The 24748-nt window shown below is 47.6% G+C and overlaps 1 protein-coding gene across 1 annotated transcript in view; it reads right to left on the bottom strand.

Moving 5' to 3' along the window:
* Positions 1–1568: 1568 nt before the first annotated feature.
* The window catches only part of XKR7 (XK related 7), a gene marked incomplete at its 5' end in the record, with an annotated part of 75475 nt that continues 52295 nt past the window's right edge, over positions 1569–24748 (bottom strand). Inside the window, 2 exons of the mRNA XM_061630819.1 lie at positions 1569–2530; positions 7003–7202. Of these exons, the coding sequence (XP_061486803.1) occupies positions 1569–2530; positions 7003–7202 (1162 nt within the window). The remainder of the gene's footprint in view (positions 2531–7002; positions 7203–24748) is intronic.

The raw sequence follows: 24748 nt of genomic DNA on the forward strand, positions 1-24748 counted from the left end.
CAAGAGCACTCTTCCCTCCGGCAGTTTCTAGCGACTGGTATTCAGAAGCATCCTGCATGTGACCATGGAGGCAAAAGCATAGCCTTGATGGCTTTCTCCTCCAGGGATTTGTCTCATCCTCCTTTAAAGCCCTCCAAGTTGGTGGCCATCTCTGCCTCCTGTGGGAGTGAGTTCCACAGTTTAACTATGTGCTTTCGTTTGTCTGTCCTGAATCTTCCAGATTCCAGGCCTGCTCCGGGTCACTCATTCCATGGGACCAACACTGCTACAATCACCCTGAACCAGAGCTTGGACAAGTGGCTGGGGCTGATGGGAGTTGTAGTTCAAAAAAGTCACTTGTCCAAGCTCTGCCCTGAACACAGCTTTGTTGGACAGTGGGAGAAAGGACATCGTCTGGGCAGCCACAAAGGAGCCACTTGCATCACCACCCCTGTCAGGGGAAAGAGCTTTCCACAGCGTGTTAAACAGGAGGCAACCAGTCATGTTCCTTCTGCCTGGAACATTCGCAGCACCTTCTTAAGGCATATCTACACTACAGACTAACCTGGCAAAATGGCCATGCCCCCTCCCTATGAACCCTGGGAGCTGTAGTTCTGTGAGGGGAGCTGTGACTCTTAATAGAACACTCAGCACCTTTACCAAACTACAGTTTCCAGGATTCCCTGGGGAAGTTAAAGAGGTATAAAACCAAATGCCCCAAATCAGCCTTCCCCAACCTGATGCCCTCCAGCGGACTACAACTACAACTCCCATCAGCCCCAGCCAGCACAGAAGCTGTAGTCCAAAACATCCGGAGGGCACCAGACTTCGGAAGGCTGTCCTGACCCCCACTCCAAGCCCCACAGATATCTGCATGTATCACCCAGCCAGTGAGTGCCTGTTCTCAGCCCCTATGATTTATTCCCTCATATCTCTCTCCATGACAGCCATCTTTTGACTCTCCAATGCTCCTTTGGGGACCAGAATAAATGCCCCCTCCTTCCCACAGCTGAACATCCCCGCCACGTTCAGCCAGCCTGCCCCCTTCCATCCCCCCCATGACCAGAAGTAACAAAATCCATGGACTCAGGAGGCTGTAGCTATCTGGTCTCAGAAAAAAGGCGAGGTATTTGGGGAGAATTCCCAGCCTCCTTTTTGGAGGAACATATGGGGGGGCTCCCCTCTTTCAGGGCAGGAGGAGAAACAGCACCGCCTGTCCAAAGGAGAGCTGGGTGGGGGCTGAGGAGCAACCCTATGGCTGCACAGCCCATACGACAAGCTTGCAGAGGATAGATAGCACCAGTTGCCCTCACAAGCCCCTATCTGTGAGAGGAGTTGGAGGCAGCACAAGGGAAGGCCTGGGAGTCATCAGTGCCAAATGGAGGAGGAGGAACAAACCAAAATGGCTAACAAGAGATGGGGGTGGGGATGCTGCGTTCTGGGCCTCCATCACCTCACCCCAGAGATGAAGGGGAGAGAAAGGTAGGCCAGCTCATCCTGGCTGCTTAGAAGCCAGGCGTGGCCTCAGGCTCACGTACAGCCCCTGCAGCGTGACCCACGCCCAGGGGAATCCACGGCTCAACGCCATTTTACACTGTGGTCTCATATTCCAGCAGCTCCTGAGATGCCCCCATGGTGCGGTACTGCAGGCGCGGAGTAGCCGGAGAGGTGTATTCCAGCGCCAGGATAGTCTTACGGAGGCGCCGGTCGATGAAATGGGCGTCCCAGGCAGGATATTTCTTCCGAGGCAAGTCAATACGAATGACAGGTCCCTCTGTCCGTGGGGCCCGTGGAATTGGGGTTGGGGGCACGCTGGGCCTCACCTGAAAGACTGGGACACAGCTGTCTCTGTCCCCGGGCACCCCCTCCCTCTCGGCCCCTGTAGTCCTCGGCAAGGAGCGCGGGGGGCTGGTGATCACGTCCGCGGGGGGGGCCATGCCACAGGGGACCGCGGTGGGCTCCTCGCCACACAGGCAGCCCATGTTCTGGGCCCCAAAAATGGTTCCGTTTGGGTGCAAGAGGCAATAGTAGATGAACATGAAGAAGACCCCTAAGGCAAAGCTAGAGGTGACAACGCAGACAATGATTAAGGCGTTGGACTCAGAGACCACATATTGGTCCCGGAACCAATACCAGAGACCCGTCAGGGCAGCGTTCTCTGACAGCGTGATGATATAATAGATGGACATGCGGCACCGGCTGCGGCCTTCCTTGACGTTGAACCAGCAGAAGATGTAGATGATGCCGACCACCATGTTGTAGATAATCTCCTCCCACTTGGACATGCAGAAATCTGTCTCGCCTTGGATGATCCAGAAGGTCATGATGCACCAGTGGGTGACGATGAAGATGCCAAAGTAGAGCTGGAACACGGAGGCGAACAGGGCAAAGGCAATGGCTCGGGCGGCAATGGTGAAGAGGTGCCAGAGGACCTGCACCACCGCCCCTTTGTAAGACATGGGCATCTTGTCTTCCCGAGAGTCTCGCAGCACCTTTTGGTATGAGGCAAGAGTCCAAGCCAGGGACACCAGCGAGGCAGAAGCTGAGAGACCTGCCCAGGTGAAAAAAAAAAAAAGAGAAAAGGGAAGCCAGGAATTAGGGGGAGGAGAAATGGTGCTCCTGAGGGACCATGGGGGACAGAGATGGTGGTAGTGCTGGAGGAAGCAAGAGAGTGGGGTGGAGACCAGAAGAGGGAAAAGTGGGTCAGTAGGAAGGTTGGACCAAGAGGAAGGCAGGAGGGAAGGAGATGGAAGGGATGGAGAGAGAGTGCAGAGATGGATGCGGAGATACAGAAGGCACTGGTGGCTGGGTGGCTCCATGTCAGTAGGGCAGTGGAATCCACTCTGGGTTTTAGCTTCCTTAATTCCTCTCAGTCACTTTCAGCCCTCCTGTCCTAACACATGTGCCAGATTTCTCTTGTTCCACAGCCCTTCCTTCTCATTCTCCTGCTGCATTGCCCTTTCCTGGACTCTCCTGCCTGTCTCACCCCTCTCTATCACCTGAGCACCTCAGCCAATAGCAGCCAGAGGGTGTTCTCCCTGTCCTGCTTCTCTGTGACATCAGGGCAGCCCAGCCAATCACTGTCAGAGGCTTCATCACCAGCACTTTCACAACATTCCTTAGCGCACAACAAATATTGATTGGGTAAATATGCAGAGATTGATCTCTCCATAGCTGCAGGCCACAATAGCCAGGAACCAGAGCTCGGAAGTAATTCGTTACAAGTAACGGATTACTTATAATTCATTACCTTTTTGAAGAACGAATGGGAATCCCTTTACATTTTGATTGTAATAGAACTAGAAGTAATTTTATTACTTTTGTAGAGTAATTGTAACATTTCTGGCATTGCTTTTGGGCATTACTTGTGGGGGAAGCCTTGTGCTCCTCTGATTTGTGGATTAAAATCATGTGCCTCAAACTGGGCTTCTGTGCAGCATCGCTCTTCCCTCCTGCTCTGTGGGTGGGTAGGAGGCGATGAGGGAGGAGGCGGAGAGTGAGACGTGGTGGAGTGGAGAAAACAATTGTTTAAAAAAATGGATGGTGGTGGAGAAGAATGGAGGGAAAAAGGAGCTGGAGGGCAAGAACACGGATAAAGGAGGAGAAGGAGGCAGCAGCAGAATGGAGATAAAGAACTGTGGAGGTGAGAGATGTGTGTGTGAATACTGTGTTTGCACTTGGCGCAAGTGGTCTCCACCACTGTCTCTGGCTACTGTGATGCATTTGCAGTACTTTAACTTTTTTACATCTCAGGGGAAAGTGTTTGCTTGGGTGAGTGTCCCTTAGTTGGTGGCAGGGCAGGGTCCGGTTAAGTGAGAGAGATTATGCTTGCTGACTGAGTGGGGGGGGTGGCACTTGGTTTGACATGCAAAGATCTGAGCTGTGGCCTCTGCCTCCCTCCCCACTTCCCTTACCAGCGGAGAGACCACTATTGCTATCTTATGGATAAAAAGAACTATTCTACTGCTTCTGTATGTGTGTTTTTATTTTTAATGTTGTTTTAGGCTACTTAGATGTGTGGCAGCCAAGGCCAACACCTTGTAGGCTTCTTTTTAAAAAAGTAACTGAAATGTAATTGTAGTGATCACTTTTGAGAAAAAGCAAAGTAATCAGTTACTTTCAGAGCAATTGCGATTGTAACAGTAATTACTACCTTTTTGGACCATGCAATTGTAACTGTAATTTTCAAAAATTAATTTTCCAAGCTCTGCCAGGAACACAGCCATGTTCAAAGAGAGCACATCTCAGTCAGTCAGAAGCCAGGGACTAACAATGGCCAGTGGCTAGCTCCATGGCACACTGCTTGTGAACAACCCTCCCTGGCATATCCAGCAGGCCACCTAGGAAAGAAGAATGGGGAGTTAAATAGTTTGATTGTTACTCTGGTTAGGGGTGGCTGGATCTGTCAATTTCAGTTCTCTCGCTTCTCGTCTTTCCAATCTTAAATCCAGTTCTCCACATTTCTGCAGCAATTTGCAAATGTTTTTTTTAAAAATCCTTATGACAATTCTTCAGCATTTGATTTCTCCTAATAAAGACAAATGTGTATGCAGTTTCGACTAATGTACACGTTTTTGTAAGCCGAGTCTTCTAACATATTGCACTGTTGTATGTTGTTTTCACTAATACATTCATTTTCATGCATGCTTTCCCCCAATATATGTATTTTTGCAGACATTGATTGGAAAACTGCCTTGCAAAATTCGGATAAGGATGAATTTCTAAAGGTGGCTGTGTTTCAGTTCCCCTATTGTTTTGTGAAGTCCAAATGGAATAGACTGAGCTTCAGATTCAAACAGAATCAAACGTCTCCCCCATCTCTAACTCTGGTCTGGTGTGGTCATTCTTATGATGTGAACAGGAAAAATGAGTAGAAGCAGCTCTGGATGGTGGGAAGAGGGGAGATGCAGAGAGAAAGGAAAGAAGGCGGAAGACTGAAAGAGAAAAGGGTGGAGGGAGAGAGAAAATAGCTGTGTAAGACGGGAAGAAAAGTGGTACAGCAGCGAGCGTTACAGGGTCAAGGATGGAGGGAAAGGAAGACATACAACATTTCTGAAAATTTCGAAGGCATGGAAAAAAGAACAGCTTTCTCTCTGTGTGTTGTTTTTAAAAATGGAAATGCTTGGGGTGAAATGAAATAATTGCAGCATTTGGGTGCAAGTCAATGCATGTCTACTCTGTCTTACAATGCATGTTAGTTCCACTGGGGTCAATGGGACTTACTCCCAGTTAAATGTGTGTTGGATTGCAGCCTTTATTGATTATTAAACTTGGTGGCAATGCATTCACACATTACCTGCCAGAACACTGTAAAGAAGATACAAAAAAAAAGGGGGGGGGAATCTGGGAAATTAACAGTGCAATTCTAGGCATCCTTACTCAAAAGTAAGCCCCACACCATTCAAGCCAAGAGGACTTCCACAACCCTATATATATATATATATCTGTTCAGAAGGAAGACCCACTGAGTTCAATGGGGCTTACTCCCAGAAAGAGGCATGAGGGCATAGGATTGCAGCCTTACTCACTGGTAAGTGTGCCCAAGAATGCAGCCTGAGAGTGCAAGCCTATGCCGGCTTCCTGAGAAGTAAGTGCCACTGGTCTCTTGGACTTACTCCCTAGTAAGTATGTTTGGGATTGCAGGCTGAATTGCTATATTCTGTTATGAAAGCTTTTTCTCAGAAAAAAGTTGGAAGCTGGGGACAACTTGTGAAAGCTCCCAGGTGACAGCTGGGAGGGCCTGTTATTTTCTGTGAGGGTGGGGTGGGGAGAACTGAGATCTACTTTCATATAGAGAAAAGAATGTGTACTTGTACAATATTTTTGTATTTTATATACTCTGGTCCTGATTTCCCCTTCCCTTATTTCTTAGGTTGTTGCTATTATATATGTACGTTTTGCTATTGTACCTGAGCTAGGTAGGTAATAACTTAATGTTATGAGACTTTGTATTTTGTCATGTATTTCTAATTATAATTGTTTATAATTGTGTATATTGTAGATATTATGTGTATTGTGTAGATATTATTGTGTAGATATTATGTTATGTATTGACATCTATTGTTATATTCTGTGCTGTAAGCCACCCTGTGGTCTCTTGACAAAGGGGGGTATATAACTTTAATGATAAATAATAACAATAATAATCATAATGAAAAATCATAATTAGGGGAAAGGAATGCAGTGCTCCCCATCTGCCCAACCCTGGTTACCGAATTAAATCCTCCTCCCATCATTTCCTCTAGGATCCATTGACAGGGAGCACTTCCAAGCAAGTTGTTTATTGCGCATCTATTCCAACTTGTTTGCAGGTAGGTCAGATGACGTTGCATCAAAGCAAGCGAGACCCACACTGTCCAGTGCATTCTCCCATTGCGTTCCTTATCGCGAAAAGCCTGATCTTACGGGGAAGCTGGTGTGTTGCGCATGACTGCCAAAGCAACTACAATTGCCAGCAGAGGGCAGCAAGGTGGGTTGCACCCCTCACCTGACCTCTGTCTGGTTGAGTCACTGCGGGATACCAGGATGGAGAGCAGGAAGGAGGTGGCGCCGGATGTCCATTGTTGATAATTGTGCAACATGAATTTGCCAGTATGTGACTGAATCCCAAAAATAGTGGAAGCAATCTGGGTCAGGAAATGCAATTTGTCCCTCAATGCTAGCTGTTGCCTGGAAAGCAATGGCAGGAGAGGGCAGTTGCCTTGATACCCTGGGCCGCCCTGGGCTCCTACTGGGAGGAGGGGCGGGATATAAATCAATCAATCAAACAAACAAACAAACAAATAAATAAAACCCTGATTGTTGTGAGCTCCCCAGAGGCATCTGACTGTGGGCAACTGGGAAGTGGGATGGGGGTGCCCTCCAGAGGTTTTGGACTACAACTCCCATTAGCCCCAGAGCTGGCTGGGGCTGATGGGAGCTGTAGTCCAAAACTTCTGGAAGGCTCCTGGTTGGCAGAGGCTGATACACTGAGACGGGCCTTGATCTGAGCCATCGAGACAGTTCTTAGAAGGCTCCACTCACCCTGCAATGGCTCGATGCGGTTCTGCTGCACCATGATGCTCAGCTGCAGCACCAGCTGTGGAGCGCTCTTAAGGAAGGTCTCCAGGAGACGCAGCATGCTGATGTCAGCGCTTTCGAACATCATCCTCCAGTAGAAGTGACGCCGGCGATGCTCTGACTGCCAGCGGCTCTGGAGACCCAGGTACAGGGTTCGCAGGTACCTGCACACAAGGGAGGAAGAGACAAGACAGCAGGTGAAGAGCAGAGAGGGGCTCCTTCTTGGTCTTCCTGCACAGGACAGCGAAGCTGGCAGTCAGGACCCAACTGAGAATTCTTGGATCAGGAGTCTTATTCCTTCACCACTAGAGGGAGCTACTGGTCTCTGTGTCTGGGTAACACAGCGGCGCTACTACAGCAGGCCAGAAAGGGTACTGCAGCTTTTATCCAAGCAAGAAATGGATGACTATCCTAAACCAATATGGTCTTATTTGGCTTCATATAACTGCTGACTCCAGCTTGGCTTCTCAGTTGGAGCAACAAGCTATGCTGATCACAGTCTGTCTGGACTCCTCCTTGCACCTCTGCTGCAAGGGTGGGGACCTAGGGCAATCCCATCAGCCCCTGCAGTCAGTATGGGCAATATTCCAGCAACTACTGGTGTGAGCAGGTGTCTCAGGTTCCTCAACCATGCTGTACTGGACTGTCGAGCAGCTTCCAGCTTGGCTTCTAGGTGAGTACGTGGTGCTTCTCAGCTCGAGTTAAGCAAACAAACAAATGTCTGAAAAATGGAAATGGACTGCCTTCGAGTCGACCCCGACTTATGGCGACCCTACGAATAAGGTTTTCATGGTAAGCGGTATTCAGAGGGGGTTTACCATTGCCTCCCTCTGAGGCTGAGAGGCAGTGACTGGCCCCAGGTCACCCAGTGAGGGGATTCCAACCCTGGTCTCCCAAGTCGTAGTCCAACACCTTAACCACTACACCACACTGGCTCCCAAACAAATGTATAGCCTGCCTTAAAAAAAAAAAAGTCCTCACAAGGCAGCAATGATTTATCATCAGAATAATTGTTGAGTAATTATTTAAACAGCACTACGTTTGCAGCACTTTGTAAATTCCATAAGCAAAGAGGCAAGGTCCCTGCTCGAGGAGGTTACAATCTAAATGCGAAGAGTAGGGAAGGGAAGAGAGAAGAGGAATGGGAAATGCAAGGGGAACAAAAGGTTAATATCAGTGAGTGGCTTCTCAGATACTAAAGCTTCCTTCTGCTTGAGTTGGGCAGGCTTGAAGTCTGAAGCGAAGAGGTGGAAGAATTTATTTATTTATTTACTATGACTATTGCTGCTGCTGCTACTGCTACTACTGTTGTTGTCACTTTTCTCACCAGGTGACCCAAAGCGACTTATACAGAGGCAGGAAATACGGGGGAAAGTGCCTTCTGCAGAGTTAGACCATTGGTCTGTCTACCTCCACATTGTCTAGAGCAGTAGCCCTCCAGATGTGGTCAGACCAGTTCCCACCATCCCTGACTGTTGGCCTTGCTGCTAATGGGAGTTAGGAGTCAAGCATCTGGAGGACCCCTTCTCTGATCCACACTGACTGGCGGCAGCCCTGCAGGGTTTCAGACAGAGGTCCTTCCCAGCCCTACCTACAGATGCCGGGGGTTGAACCTGGGATGTTCTTCATGCATAGTATAGGCATTCCTACAGCACTACTGAGCTACTCTAGGGCTAACTTCTGAGAGGAGTTTCCAAGTCTATGGGGCAATGGGGGGGATTGTTTGAGAGACTGTGAGACTTTCAGGTGGTTGAAGGCCACCAACTTGGATGGCTTTAAAAGAGGATTAGACAAATCCATGGAGGAGAAGGCTATCAGTGGCTACTAGCCATGACGGCTATGTTCTTGCCTCTACGGTCAGAGGCAGCATGCTTCTGAATACCAGATGCTGGAAACCACAAGAGTGGAGAATGCTCAGGTCATTGTTGTGGGCTTCACAGAGGAGGCATCTCATTGGCCTCTGTAAGACCAGGATACTGGACTCGATGGACCATTGCCCTGATCCAGCCAGGCTCTTTTGGTGTTCTTAAAGTGATGGAGCCAGGTGAGTAAAGGTAATGTATGCCTCTGCATAATTTTATTTGCTCTTTATCTAGTTCATGCACTTATTTTTAAATGCAACAGAGACGGCACCCGAAAAGACAACAGAGGCAGTGCCTGTCTAATATTTAAGGGGAGGGAATTCCCTAGGGTAGGCGCCACAACACTGAATGCCCAATTCCTATATTGTGCAGAAAGGACTGATAAAATTACCCTTTCTGCTCCCCTCAAACTAAGATAATATGCAAAAAAATAGAATGCACAGTAAAACCAATACTGCTCAAAGTAGGGTTGCCAGGCCCAGCCTCCAAGAGGTCTTCTGTATCTTTAAAAGTTGTGCAGGGGGAAGGGAGAATTCCACCTTGTGGTTTTTCCCATTACAATGTTGCAAGAACACCCGCACTTGGCTGACTTTCTCTTCTCCTAAAGATACAGGATCAGTCTCAGGCCATGGACCTGGCAACCCTAGCCCAAAGTCTTACAATCAGAATTCACAAACTCCATTTTGAACAAACAACAGTGTGCTGAGATCCAGTTTTGTAGGTCTGGTGGGTTTGTACCATTTCCCTCAAGCCCAGTCCTGATCCAACGAGCTAGATGTGACAGACCTATCTCCTATTATGTAAATCATCTGATTGATTTCAAGTGGGCATGCAGTGGAATCACATGCAAGGTTACTCAGAAATGCCCCCCACTGATTTTCACAGGGCTTGCTTCGAAGCACCAGGAAAAGCGGCTGGAGGATGCTCTCAATCTCCCCCCCCCCCGCTGGTGGAGAAGGAGGTCCCACCACCTCCTTGCATTGGCTGAAAGTTCTTCAGCCATGTCTCCTCTGGTGTCCGTGCTCGGATGGCAGTAGAGGATTAAAAGGGGAATGTTGGGGGCATATCATAGGAACATGGGAGGCTACCATTGCTCCATCTAGCCTATCCTCCTCCTCTCCTCATCTCCTGCCTTTCCTGAGCCTGATGCGTGGCAAACAACAAGCGATATAACAATTAAACACCTTGAAATCAATTCCAATGCAGACACAGACTGGGAAAGATCTCCACTTAAAAGGCTTGTTGAAAGAGGAAGGTCTTCAGGAGGCACCAAAAGGACAACAGAGACGGCACCCATCTAATATTTAAGGGGAGCGAGTTCCCTAGGGTAGGTGCACCCAATTCCTATATTGTGCAGAAAGGACTTGCTGATAAGGTGGCATTTACAGGAGGCCATAGCCTGCAGACCGCAGTGATTGACTGGCTATATGAGGCGAGATGAACGTTCAAGTATTGCCCACACAGTATTGTCAACACTGACTGGCAGCGGCTCTGTAGAGTTCAAGATGGCATTCTCTCCTAGCCCAACTTGGAGATGCCAGGGATTGAAACTGGGGTCTTCGAGTGGGTAATTCCTTTACATTTTGATTGTAATAGAACTAGGAGTAATTTTATTACTTTCGTGGAGTAATTGTAATGTTCCCAGGATTACTTTTGGGCATTACTTGGGGGGGGAGCAGGGGAAGTCTTATGTTCCTCTGATTCATAGATAAAAATCATGTGCCTCAAACTGGGCTTCTGTGCAGCGTCACTCTTCCCCTATGCTCTGTGGGTGGGTAGGAAGCGACGAGGGAGGAGGTGAAGAGTGAGACAGGGTGGAGTGAAGAAAACTCTTGTTTAAAAAAATGGATGGTGGTGGTGAAGAACAGAGTGGAGGGGAAAAGGAGCCGGAGGGCAAGAACATGGATAAAGGAGGAGAAGGAGGCAGCAGCAGAATGGAGATAAAGAACCGTGGAGGTGAAAGATGACAATATATGTGTTTGTGAGTGGGTGAGTGAGTACTGTGTTTGCACTTGGCACACAAAGTGGCGTCCACCACCCTCTCTGGCTACTGTGCTGCATTTGCAGTATTTTAACTTTTTTGCATCTCAGGGGAAAATGTTTGCTTGGGTGAGTTTCCCTTAGTTGGTGGCAGGGCAGGGTCCAGGAGGTGGTTAAGTGAGAGAGATTATGCTTGCTGCCTGAGTGGGGGGGTGCACTTGGCTTGATGTGCAAAGATTTGAGTAGTGGCCTCTGCCTCCCTTCCCACCCAGGGAGACCATCACTGTTATCTTACAGAAAAAAATAATTATTCTACTGCTTCTGTATGTGTGTTTTTATTTTTAATGTTGTTTTAGGCTACTTAGATGTGCAGCAGCCAAGGCCAGCACCTTTAGGCATTTTTTTTAAAAAGTAACTGAAATGTAACTGTAGTGATTACTTTTGAGAAAAAGCAAAGTAATCAGTTACTTTCAGAGCAATTGTAACCATAATGGTAATTACTACTTTTTGGGCCATGTAATTGTAACTGTAATTGATTACTTTTTAAAAGTAACCTGCCAAGGTCTGGTTCTACTACTGAGCTATGGCGCAATTGGTGGTCCACACGGGAAGCTGCCTTGTACCAAATCAGACCATCCATCTAGTTCAGTATTGTCAACACTGAGTTTCAGCTGCTCTCCAGGTTCCAGAAAGGGACCTTTCCCTACTTGGACACACTGGGGATTGAACCTGGGACTTTCTGCATGCCAAGCAGGTGTTCTCTCACTCAGTGGTAGCTAGTACCCATTGGGGCTGGGAGGGCAGAGAGCAGGGATGCCAAGAGTAGGTGGAATGACAGGGCAGTGCCAACTAATTCATACTCTGTCCCCATCCTCTTCTCTGATGAGTTCTGTGAAGGCATCCCTGAGACTTAAGGAGGAAGCTGACAGTCAGCGCAGCTCTCTGGACTAGTTGTAAGTAAGAAGACAGGCAAGCGGAGACTGAGGTTGGGGGGCAGTGAGCCACTGCCCTAATGGACCAGCCTCCACTGCTACCACTGAGCTATGGTCCTTCTCCTCCCATTCCCCTGATGATCCTGACAAGAGAGAAAAGGAATGCCAGCGATACGAAATGCAACGATCAAATCATGTAACAAAATGTGGTGCAGAAGGGTGAGCATGTTTTTTTCTTCTTCAGTAGGCTGGGGAAGGGGTTAAAAGTCTTTGGGCTGCCAGGGAAGCAGTGGAAGAAACCACAAGGATGTCCTAGCATCAGCAAGAATGAGAATAGTGAAGGTTCTGGACAGAGCTGGCGTCAGAGGGCAGCTAGACTGGGCCCTGGCTAAGGGCCCCTACAGCTCAGAGGGGCCCTTGAAGGGCCCTCCTTAGGGTGGGAGGGTAGCGATCACATTCTGCAATCTGCAGCATCGACTCCCGACCCTGCCACATATCACAGAGAGGGAGCTCCCAGCCCCTCCATACATGCCTGGCACCGGCCCTGATTCTTGACACTTGGACCAAAGAGGGATGGTTAATGGAAGGTGGAAAGGCAGTCTTTGCTGGCAACAGGCTAGAGAAGCTCAATGGCTGAAGACGTGTTTCCTAATCTAGGAACCGGAGTCATGGAAAATTCCAGCCCTTAACAGTGACGGCTGGTGGCTCCATGTCAATGGGGCAGTGGGATCCACTCTGGGCTTTAGTCCGAACTGAAGCTGAAGCACTTTGGACAGCTTCTTGAAAGTTCAGACTAAAACCAGGAGCCAATTCCACTGCCCCACTGACATGGAGACACTAGCTCCCACTGCCTCTCAACCAAATCAGCTACATTGGGGCTGCCCCCCTGATCGTACTGCAGGCTTCAGCCTACTTCACCACATACATGAAACAGAATCCACCACAGTCCTCAGCTTTAACAGCACCCCAAACAGTGCTTTGTGATATGCAGATGAAGGAATATGTTGTTTGTAGAGAGCGGGACAGATCTGGCCAGGAATCTCTCGCCCGTCCCTTCCCACTGAAACGACAAAGGAAGATTTGCATTAGACTTTGGGGAGACTATTCTAGTTCAGGGCTCCTGGCAGAGCGGTGGGATGGAGGTCAGGGGGGCAGGGAAGGGACAACAGAGCAGGTACGGTGGAGGTAGGGAAGAGTGTCGATATTTGTGAGGAACTTCTAAAGGGTTGGGCTTTTTTTCCCCTTCGCAGAATCAGAACTACATCTCCCTGAACACCTACACTAAGTGCAGATTGACTGGCAGATGGTCGACACGGTCCCCAGCAACAGAAGCCAAGCGTCCTTTCGTCATCCAGCCCTGCAAGTTCAGTGCTTGAGCGCCATGTGGCTCGGGAGGACCAGCTGTTCCTGCCTTCTTCTCCAGCACATTGGATCAGTGCAATGCACTGCGCCCACTGCCTAGCAAAATACCCCCCCACGCACACACACACACACACAAACACAATGCCCATTATCTTGACAGGCATTTCACTAGATGGCAGATGAAGATTCATTCTGGAGCGAGAGAGCGCGACAGGCAGATGATCTCCAGAATTCCTTTCCCCTCTCCTTGTAAACTAATTTTCGCCTACAGTTGGTGTAAAGGAGGATCTACCTGCAACAGATACGAGTGCCCTCTGGAGGGCAGGAGAGAGCAGTACACAGGAAGTGCAGAATGCCCAACTGGCAGAGGCCAGTGTAACTTCCTTTGCTCCTGCTTTGGTAATAAATAATCAAGGTTGCTGCTTTTCCCCCCTGCATGGCTCCTGTGCTTTTAAAAGTGTGGTCCCTTTCGCAGTAATGGTGAAAAAATTAACTTTTGCTTGTTGATTTCCTGCAGCTGGAAAATGCACAGAGGCCTCACTGAAAAAAGACAGGCAATCCTACCAGCAGCTATTGGCAATAAGAATGTAAGAAGAGCCCGCTGGGTCAGGTCAATGGCCCATCTAGTCCAGCATCCTGTTCTCACAGCGGCCAACCAGATACCCCAATGGGAAGCCCACAAGCAGGACCTGAATGCAAGAGCACTGTCCCCTCCTGCGGTTTCCAGCAACTGGTATTCAGAATACTGCCTCCAACAACGGAGGTGGAACATAGCCATCAGGGTTAGACAATCAAGATTTGGAAAGCCACTGGGAGTTCAAGATAGACCAAATCTTTTGCATGCAAAAGGTCCCAAATTCAAAACTTGGCATCTACATTTAGAAGGATCTCAGCATTGTGCAAAAACCGACCTTGGAAAAAGACTGACATTAGCTGACATCATAAAGAAGAAAGGCCAAAGCATTCTGTCCTACCAGATGGACTCATGGGAAGCCTGCAAGCAGGACCTAAGTGCAACAGTGCTCTCCTCACTTGAGATTCCCAGTAACAGGCATTAAGAGGCAGACTATCCCTGACAGTGGACAGAGAACATAGCCACTGTGGCTAGCAGCCATTGATAGCCTGTTCCTCCATGAATTTCCCCAATCCTCTTTTAAAGACATCCAGGTTGGTGGTGATCACTGCCTCTTGTGGGAGCAAATGCCATATGCACTGTGTGAAGTACTTTCCTTTGCCTGTCCTGAATCTTCCGACATTCAGCTTCCTTGAAAGTCCATGAGTTCTAATACTATGAGAGAGGGGAGGAAATGTCTTGCTATCCACTATCTCCACACTGTGCATAATTTTGTAACCTCTATCATCCCTCCCCCATTATTTAACCTTTTTGTAGATTATAAAGACTCAAATGTTGTGACCTTTCCGGATAGGGGAGTTCCTCCATCCCCAATCATTCCGGTTGCCCTTTTCTGAACCCTTTCCAACTCTATAATATCCTTTTTTGAGGGGAGGTGACCAGAACTGTACACAATATTCCGCATGCGGCTGCACCATAGATTTGTGTAATGGTGTTATGATATTGGCAGTTTTCTTTTCAATCCCTTTCTTAATGGTCCCTAACATGGAATTCACCTTTTTTCACAACTGGCACATGTAGATATATTGTATATAGATGGTACTGACCTAGATAACCCAACTTCCTATCTTCAGTATCCCAGCAGATGGTGTCTTTAGGCCAGCCTTTGGCAACCTGGTGTCCTCCAGATGTTTTGGACTATGACAGCCACGGTGGCTGAGTTGTGGTCTAAAACAACTGGAGAGTGCCAGGTTGGCAAAGGCTGCTTTAGGCTCTTGCTTTTCCCCTTGAGGTGCCCCCTAATTCTGCTTCACTCACAATGAAAACTAATGAGCTGATGTTTGCATTGAGAGGCAGAGCTGGTATCCTGGTTAGGGCTGAACAATTATGTCCCAATGGAGTGGGAGCCCAGCCACCTTATCTTCTCAATTGCTTTCGATAATCATCTCAAATATCAAAGTGGCTTAATCAAAAGACCCCTCCCCCTCAACAGCTCAGCAATTTTATTTTTATTTTTGGCTAGGTACTACTAGAGTTGAAATAATCTGACTTTTATTTAACTGTAGCAACATGAGAGAAAGGAGAACTTGGACATGACACAGACGGACAATTCATAGAATCATAGAATAGTAGAGTTGGAAGGGGCTTATAAGGCCATCCAGTCCAACCCCCTGCTCAATGCAGGAATCCAAATCAAAGCATTCCTGACAGATGGCTGTCCAGCTGCCTCTTGAATGCCTCCAGTTAGCAAAGAGGTTGGTGTCATAAGAGGTATTTTCATAATTTGGATCTTGGAATAATATTTATTTATATATTTATATAAGTATTTGCCCAATTTCCCTGCTTTTTAAAGTTTGATAGAAATATCTGTTGGCTATAGGTACATTCTTAAACCCCAAGGGTTTTTTTTGCCTATTAGTGAATTTTACAATAAGACAGTAAGTGTGCAACCCTACATGCACTTACTGAGAATAAGTCAGATTGAACTCAGCTGAACCTAGTTCTGGGTAGGCATGAGAAAGATTGGTCTCTTAAGACTCTTTCAAACATTACACAGCAGCAATCCTGGCTTTGAGACGGAGCTCAGTCAATCATGGCTCCCTGATAGGTTACCTATATGATACATGTGTTTGCAAACACCTATTTGGTGTATACACAATGTTACATTTTTAGCTATACACGTAAAACAATTGCACATGTCATGTGGGAGAAGACCCTAAGACAGCCTTCAGCAACCTGATGCCCTCCAGCTGTTGTTGGACTACACATTCCACCTCAGCCAGCACAGCCAGGTTGGCAAAGGCTGCCCTAAGATGATGCAGCATTGCTTTTGGTGTGTTCTTGCTTAAATAGCTTATATTTTCCAAACTATCCCAGTCCAGGCATTCACTAACCCAAGGTATGGATATGGCTGCTAGCTTGCCTAGCTTTAATATAAGGATCAGACTAGCTTTTGCCAACCTAGTGCTCTCCACGTTTTAGACTATAGCTCCCATCAGCAACCCCAGCCACTGAAGGATTAGACTAATACAAGGAGGAAGACAGATCTATTGATGGTGATTAGCTATGATGACTAAATCAAATCATCACAGACATGATATACCTCTGATGCTAGAGGCTAACCACTGGGGGAGGGGAATCTCCTCCTCATCCTCCTAGTGAGCTTCAGGAGGCTTCTGGATGGCTGCTGTTGGGAACTAGAACTGATCTAGTCTGATCTAGAAAGTTCCAGAAGGGTAGCCATGTTAAGGCTCTTGTAGAAAAAAGAATAAAGAGTATTGTGGCTCCTTAAAAGACTGACAAATTTATTATGGTGTCAGCTTTTAGGGAATGTCCACTTCATCAGATTCATTAAATGTTGTCCTGAGTTACAGGTACATACACGCATGGTTTCTGGAGGAGGGGATTTTCTGTACTTTTTTGCATTCTGTACTTTTCTGCATTTTCTGGCTTTACTCAAACCTCTCCCATTATTTAAAACCAACACTTTCCCCTTTAGTGTTCCTCCATCTCTGCTTTACTCATACTTCTTCCATTGTTTAAAATGGGGTGTGTGTGCAAAAGGGGTTGCAGAATAGGAATGGGAGGAGGCATGAAAATGGGGGGGTGTCTGTGTAAAAGGGGGAGTTGGGAAAATGAGGGAGGAGGCGGAAAAGGAGTGAGGCTACAAATGGGGGCCAAAGGAGGGGTTGCAAATAAGGTGGGAGAAGGGAGCATAGGAATGAGGGTGAAGATGAAAATGGGTACAAAACTGGCTGAAGAATTAGTGGTGGCTTCTTAATAGGGCAGAATGTGGAAAGGGTGCTTAGTAGATGCAATGTGTGGGAGAAGGCAGAGGTTACAATGTGGGTGGTCTGTGCAAGGGGGTTGCAGAAAAGGAGGAGGAGGAGGAGGCATGGACATGGGGTGAAGGTAAAAACAGGGGTGCACAGTGGGGCTGCAGAACAGAATAGAGAAGTGGCTTCAGAAATGGGGTCAGGAAGATGAAAGGAGAGCTTAGTAGATGCATGGGATGGGAAGGGGAGGCTAAGGGGTTACCATGGCAGGAGTGGCAGGGGTTGGCCAGTGGAGCAAGCAGGGTCACAGCCCCTAGTGTGTGTATATATACACAAAGAGACACACACAGACACCTGCAGCTCAGCTGATGAAGTGGACTGTGGTCCACAAAAGCTTATGCTATATGTATGCAAGTCTTTAAGGTACCACAAGATGCTTTGCTGTTTTTGATCTAGCAAGGCAATTCTTAATGAATACCCATCACAATATATTTTTGAAAGAAACTAATCAGAATTCTGTGCCAATATAAGAAAAAGAGGAAGGCAGTGAATGGAGTGGTGCAGGCAGGTTTTCTAAATTGCCATGATGGACACATAATGTAATGTTTCAGACTAAAAAAAACCTAACAGAAGCTGCCCAAAAACTATAATTAAAAATCAGTGTGAGATTTGCTACATTTCAGTGAAATGTAGATTGCTGCATTATGAAGAGGGAGGGGGAAAGTCCAAACAGGTTGAACTTGCTATTTAGGCGTTAGCAATGAACTATTGTAGTCTTGTGAATATTAAATCATGTTTTGATTGAGGCAAGGTACGTTTCCAAATGAAAGCATTTGGGGAGGTTTTTGTTCCAGTACATGCTTGGAACCAATCTGAGCTTTTCCATTGCCTCACCCTCGTACAGTTTCTCTGCGGTGTAGGGTTGACTGGCCCAGGTTGCTTCACCAATTTAAGCAGATTCCCCAACTCCCCAAGTCTTGCCATAAAACACCAAAGCGACCCATCCCTCCCCAGTCTGTTCTCTGTTTTGCTTTCATACCTATGCAAAGATTTTTTTTTATTTTTTTAAAAAGCCTGACCCAAGATGACTCAAGCCAATCAGGTGTTGTGGCTAGAAAAGACTCCATTTCACCCCTGCAGGGCAGGGTAATGCCACTTCATTTCCTCCCTGATCTCCTTCTAGACAACCAAAGAGCTCCTGGCAAACTACAGCTCTTGAAGTATTCAGCTGGCATTAAAACTTCTCTGGCTACAAAAAGGAGAGAGGTATATGACAGAAGGGGAGAGGCCAGAAGAAGAAGCAGCCTGCTTAAGCCCTTCTGCTCCCACCTGCCCTGCAGAGCAGGCCAGTTGGTTCCAAGCTATCTGGAAAATTGCTGTCACCACTTCCTACACCCCCTTTTCCCAGACAGGAAGAATCGGGGGTGGGGGTCGGGGTGGGGGTGGGGGACCTAAATTAATACTGAGGATCCTAGGATCCTAGGGATGGCATACCCTGCGCTTCCCAGCCAGATGCTGTGAGGTCTAAAGCAAGCAGCCCAAATCTCCCCTCTGTCCCTCCCAGAGATCTGAAGAGTCTGCTTTTCTTAGCACCTCAAAATCCTTTTACGTAGTAGCGGAAATTCCCAAACCTCCCTAGGCAGGTAGAAGGTCAATACCCTGAGAGTTTGTCCACCACAGACCTGATTTTCAAACTGTATTTATTTAGAACAACAGAAACAGGGAAAGAGGCAAATTGGTCAAAGCAGAATCTTGAAATAAAAGGAAGTGTTTAGCTCAGCTAACTACCTGATCCTAAACTGCTGCTTACATTCAGGCTGCTGGTCTCCTCATGAGTAACACAGCTTAGAAGGTGATGCCCAATAATGGATCCTGGGTCAGGTAAACCAGAGTCAAAGGACCAGATGGCCCAGCTTAGTTTTCAAGAGCCCTGTCACCTCCCCCCATCCACCCCAGGGTTGGTTTGAGTGACAGCTGTCAGTCAGTGACCAATCAGATCTCAAGTCTGCTTCTGTGTTGGAATTGCTTTTTAATATGTTTTAAAACCTTTTTTAAAAAACAATAAGTTTTTAAACCTTTTCTTTAAAGATGTCTTCAAAGCTTTTAAAAAAAATTTTTTTTAAGTTCTTTTGTTTTAATGTATGTTAACGTCTGTCTTTTTGATGTTTTAAAGTGTTTTTAGTGCTTTTGTTTGCCGCCCTGGGCTTCTGCTGGGAGGAAGGGTGGGATATAAATCAAATAATAAATAAATAAGTCACAATTCACAGGGAAGGAAAGATGAGCCCTTGCTGGGGTGTGAAGGGTTGCTAGACACTCTGGGATTCAACTTTCTCTTTTCCTGCCAGAAATGCTAAACCCCATCCTGTGGAACAGGATTCCATCTGGGATTTATGTGCTGTCTGGCTTAGCCTAAATGGAGGATAAGAGACCAGATTTTTGTCCCAGTGTGTACAAGCAAGGATTTGAAGCAGGGGCATTGTTAATGAGGGCTAGGGGCCCTGAGTCTGTTGGGCCTCCAGCACAAACCCTCCTGCCAGTCACTCTATGTTTTTTTTGGGGGGGGGGTAGCCAAGCACTACCACTACAAGCTATGTGATCAAAGCATCTCTTTTTTAAAACTCTGAAGCAAAGGCAAGTGGACTGCCAAACTGCCACTGCTGCGCACTCTGCTGAAACCATAAGTGTGTGGAAAAAGAAAAGGTGACTCTCTGGCTTGCCTTCTGGTTTAAGTTAGTTTTTATTAAAGATGAGGCCACAAGTCACTGCGTCTTATAGTAAGAATTCCTCCACCACCTGCAGGGAATGACAATGTGCACCCTGTTTATTTTGAATTCAATTAAGTTTAGGGGAGGGGTAATGATGTGATATCAACGAACAGGGGCAATTGAAAAGAAATTGGTTTTCGAGCAGGATCTGGATCATCTGTGTGGGAAATCAACTGGGACTAATGGTTAAAGTAATAGAACTGATTTCGGGTGATCTGGGATGCGGTACAAATGCATTTAGAGTGATTTGGATGGGAAATAAGTCGGTTTGTCTCCTGTGAAGTGTAAATTCTAGCAATTATTTCTAAATATGCATATAAATTAGCACACACAAAGCTTGAGCAATTCTGTGCCTCTGTGCCTTGAACCTTTTAAGTACCTACAAATGCCCATTTATTTATTTATAAATAATATTTATAGGCCACTTAGGGTGGGCTGGAGTGAGTTGGATGCTGTGGAGTGCCGGCTGTGCTGGGAGGCTCCCGGCTGCACGTGGCTCCCCTGGCCTCTACCAGCAGCGGCCCTCCACCCCGGTGGAGATGTGGCTCCACTAGGAGCCTGCTGGCACGGCCAGGGATCCGCCAAGGACAGCCTGCCTGGAGGAAGGCCAGTGGGAAGCCCAAAATTGGGGCATTCTGGAGATGTGGGGGGGCTGCAGCCATGGGGGGGGAAGTATGCAAGATCCTTCTCATATTCAGACCCGATTGCCCTTCAAACTCAGCCAGCAAAAAGGCCGGCACACTGAATTTTTTAAAATTCCTATTGAGGTCTATGGGGAGCGCTTACTCCCCAGGAGGGCTGTTTGTCACAGCTGGCGCTTCCTGGCTGGCTCCTGCATGCAGCTCCAGGCAGAGCCAGCGTTCAGCCAGGCTGGCAGCTCCTAAGCGGGAGGAAGATCCCACAGACCTTTCCGCCAGCTCCTTCTCCACTGGCCCCCCCTCCACCGGCTTCCGGGCACTTGGATTGCTCTGCCCTAGGGTTGCCAGGCTCAGGGCCTGAGAATGATTCTGTATCTTTAAGAGAAGAGAAAATTCAGTCAAGTGCAGGTGTTCTTGCAACACTGTGATGGGAAAAACCACAAGGTGGAATTCTCCCTTCCCCCTGCACAACGTTTAAAGATACAGAAGACCTCTTGGAGGCTGGGCTTGGCAACTAATGGGCATAGTTGTACCAACTTAAGTTGGCAGTGGGTGCTCTGTGCCAGTGACATCACTTGGGCCTCCAGTAATAAGGATGACTCTAGGAGCACCCCAGGCTGGATACATGTTCCTTCAGATGTAGCGCAACGCCATCAAGAACAGGAAAATTCCTAAACCTGGGAACCTCCGTGGCTGGTGACTGTTCAGACTGGCAAGCAGAAACCAGGGAGGCCAATGGCAGGTGAGGCCAAAGCGAACAACCAGCTGAACTAGAGTCGGTGCCAGGCAGAGCCAGCTCATCCTAGTTTTGTTCCCATCCTCCTGCTGTGATCTACAAGGGCCACGCTAAGATGGAGGAGGAGGACACTGGCAGGCAGCACCATCACCCCGATCGGTTGTAAGAAAGAAGGCAGGCAGGTGAGAGCTGGTTGAGGGAAGTCTGAAGTTGGTGTGGCACCTAATAGACCAGCCTCCAGTGGGAATAAGGCAGATTCCCCATGCTCCTGGTCATAATGGGGGGGGGAGTTTGATTCCAGTCCCCCTCCTGTCTCGAAACTGCCGCCTGCCTTTGTGAAAGAGAGAGATGACGATGGCGGAGAGAGAAGGATTAAGCAAGAGGTAGAGGGGCCATAAAGGTCCCTCCTGACCTAGTAAAGCTGTCACTCAAACGGATGGTTTTTATATTGGATCTATAAAACGCTGCCAGTCGACTCCATTAGCCACCAAGGGCCAGGAGAAAACCTTATTCCTGCACTTTCCGCCCATACATCAGCTGTAAAAAGAGCTGGAGGAGGGGAAGCAGAAGGCTGGTCGCTGTCCTCACTCTGGGACATCAGGCTCCACACAGTCCCAGCTGGCCCTCCATGCAGGAGGTGGCAGATGCCGTGGGCGACAGCAGGGAACGTTCATTTTCTCATCTGCCATCGTAAGTCATGGCTCCTGAGTGGATATGACCTGGGAGATGGTTTCACACACACACACATCTGACATACGTGATGGAAGGCTTAAATGGAGACCGAAACAGTTGTTGGGGGAATTGTCAAGAAATGGGCAAATAGCGGTCCCCAGGGGCTGGTCATGTCATCCATCTATCCTTGGGGAGCGGAAAAGGCCTGCATGGCCCAAACCTTTGCAAGCAATCAGCTGGCCCGGCCATCTGTTACTGAGGAGGATCCTCTGTTGTTGTTTTTTAACCCTACTATTGTAGCTTTTATCACCATATAACAAGGCAAGTTTAAAACAGCGCATAATCCTTGCCCATCCCTCCTTGGTCCTCAAGCTCACTTACAGTATCCTGTCACTGCAAAACACAACACGATCTTTCGCCTGCATATATTTAGGGAGAAGGTAAAAATAAATAGAGCTTGGAAAAGTTACTTTTTTGAACTACAACTCCCAGCAGCCCAATCCAGTGGCAATGGTGGCTGGGGCTGATGGGAGTTGTAGTTCAAAAAAGTAACTTTTCCAAGCTCTGAAATAAAAGGGTGGTGGGGGTGGGGGAGAGATAGCATGTGGTGTAGTGTTGGACTAGGACCTGGGAGACCAGGGCTCACTGGGTGACACTGGGCCAGTCATTGTCTCTCTACCTCACAGGGTTGTTGTGAGGACAAAGTGGGGAGAGGAAGAACTATGTACAGTATATGCCATCTTGAGCTCCTTGAAGGAGACATGGGATGTAAATGTAATCACCACCACCACCATCGGAGATGGAAAAGGGGCAGACTTTTCTGACACACTCAAGGAAGAGTGCCTGCAATGCTTTGACAAGGCTTTGCTCATCTTCCTCTCTCTCTTTTTAAAAGAAAATTATCTGCTTGCCAGACGGCTCAGCAAAGGCGGTATGGTTGGTGAGGGGGTGGATTTCACTTACTTCCCCCAAGGATGCCTGTTCCTGTAAACAAATTGGGCCCAAGCTATTTGAAGCTACTCAGGGAAGGACCATAGCTGTCATAGAGCATCTGTGATTGTGTGTAGAAGGTCCTAGCTTGATCTCCGGCATCTCTAGGTAGGGCTACGAGACACTCCTGTCTGAAACCTTGCTGCTGCCAGTCAGTGTTTGCAACACTGCGCTAGATGGGCCAATGGTCTGACACAGTATAAGGCAGCTTCCTCTGACCCTAACATAGGACCATAGCCCTTTGGAGAAGGGCTCTAGCTCAGGGTCAGAACATCTGTGTTGCATGGGAAAGGCTCCAGATTCAACCCTTGGCACCTCCAGGTAGGGCTAGGAGTGCCCCTTGCCTGAAACCCACTGCCAGGCAATGTAGACACTACGGAGCAAGGCGGAGCAAGGGTCTGACTCGATCTGAGGCAGCTTCCTATGTTTCAGTGAAGGATCACTTGCTCCTATACTGTCTTGCCCACATGCTTAGATCTGTGACAGAGGGTCTCCTCCTGTGCCCATCACTTAGACCAGTGAGATGGTGATGATGATGATGATGATTTATTAGTCGTTTGATACCCGAAGGTCCCTAAGTGACTTACACAATGTTAAAACAAAAACAAATAAAACAGACTATAAAGACTTAACAATAAACAGCAACGAAACAATACTAATAGCATCCCCACACAGCCACAGGAAGATTTGGCAACATATCAAATGCCTGGGAGAAAAGGTACGTCTTTATCTGGTGCCGAATATGTGACAATGAGGGCACCGGGTGGACCTCACTGGGGAGCATATTCCACAGGTGGGGAGCCACAACTGAAAAGGCCCTGTCCCTTGCCAGTACCCTCCAAGCCTCCCTCAGAGATGGAACCTGGAGAAGGGCCTCAGAGGAAGATCAGAGAGGATCAGTTATGAGGAAGAGGGCCTTTTCCATCGTGGATGTACAACTCTTGAACTCTGCCAGTTGATCTCCAGTTGATCTCCAGACTACTACCCTTCAGTCATCCTGGAAGGCTTTGAAAGGCTACCTTTTTCAAGTGGCCTACTCAGAACAACATTTTTCTTGGCTAGGGCTGGGTGGTTTTTTTTGCCTGTTGATTGTATGGAATGATACCTTGTATCACGGGTTGAGGGTATTTTTCTACTGACTTATTAGCCTGGCTGGGAGTCCAGAGTCTGTGAGTTCAAATCCCCGCTCATGTCTCCTGGGTGTAAAGGGCCAGCTAAACCGCCCAGAGAGCTTCGGCTATGGAGCGGTATATAAATTTAATAAATAAATAAATAAACAGCATCTGATTGTCCTGATGCGCAACCTATACTCTGGACAAGAGGCTACTGTAAGGACAGAATATGGAGAAGCCGATTGGTTCCCCATTGGAAAGGGTGTGAGACAGGGGTGTATTTTATCACCCTATTTGTTTAAACTATACACAGAACATATAGCAGGATTGGACCAAGATGAAGGAGGTGTGAAAATTGGAGGGAGAAATATCAATAATTTAAGATATGCAGACAATACCATACTACTAGCAGAAACCAGTAATGATTTATTTATTTATTTTAAAACTTATATACCGCCCGACTAGCAATAGCTCTCTGGGCGGTGAACATAGATACAATAAAATACAATATAATACAAAAACATCAGTCTAAAATCAAATTTCACAATCTAAAAACAGCAAAGGCTAAAATCAAATTACAAACATTACAATCATTAACAAAAAATTAAAATGCCTCGGAGTAGAGAAAGGTTTTAACCTGGTGCCGAAAGGATGATAGTGTCGGCGCCAGGCGAACCTCCTCGGGGAGACTATTCCATAGTTCGGGGGCCACCACTGAGAAGGTCCTTGATCTTGTCACTGCCCTCCGGGCCTCCCTATGAGTCGGGACCCGGAGGAGGGCCTTCGTAGCAGACCGTAGTGTACGAGCCGGT

Source organism: Rhineura floridana, chromosome 6, assembly GCF_030035675.1.
Source record: "Rhineura floridana isolate rRhiFlo1 chromosome 6, rRhiFlo1.hap2, whole genome shotgun sequence".
NCBI lineage: Eukaryota > Metazoa > Chordata > Lepidosauria > Squamata > Rhineuridae > Rhineura > Rhineura floridana.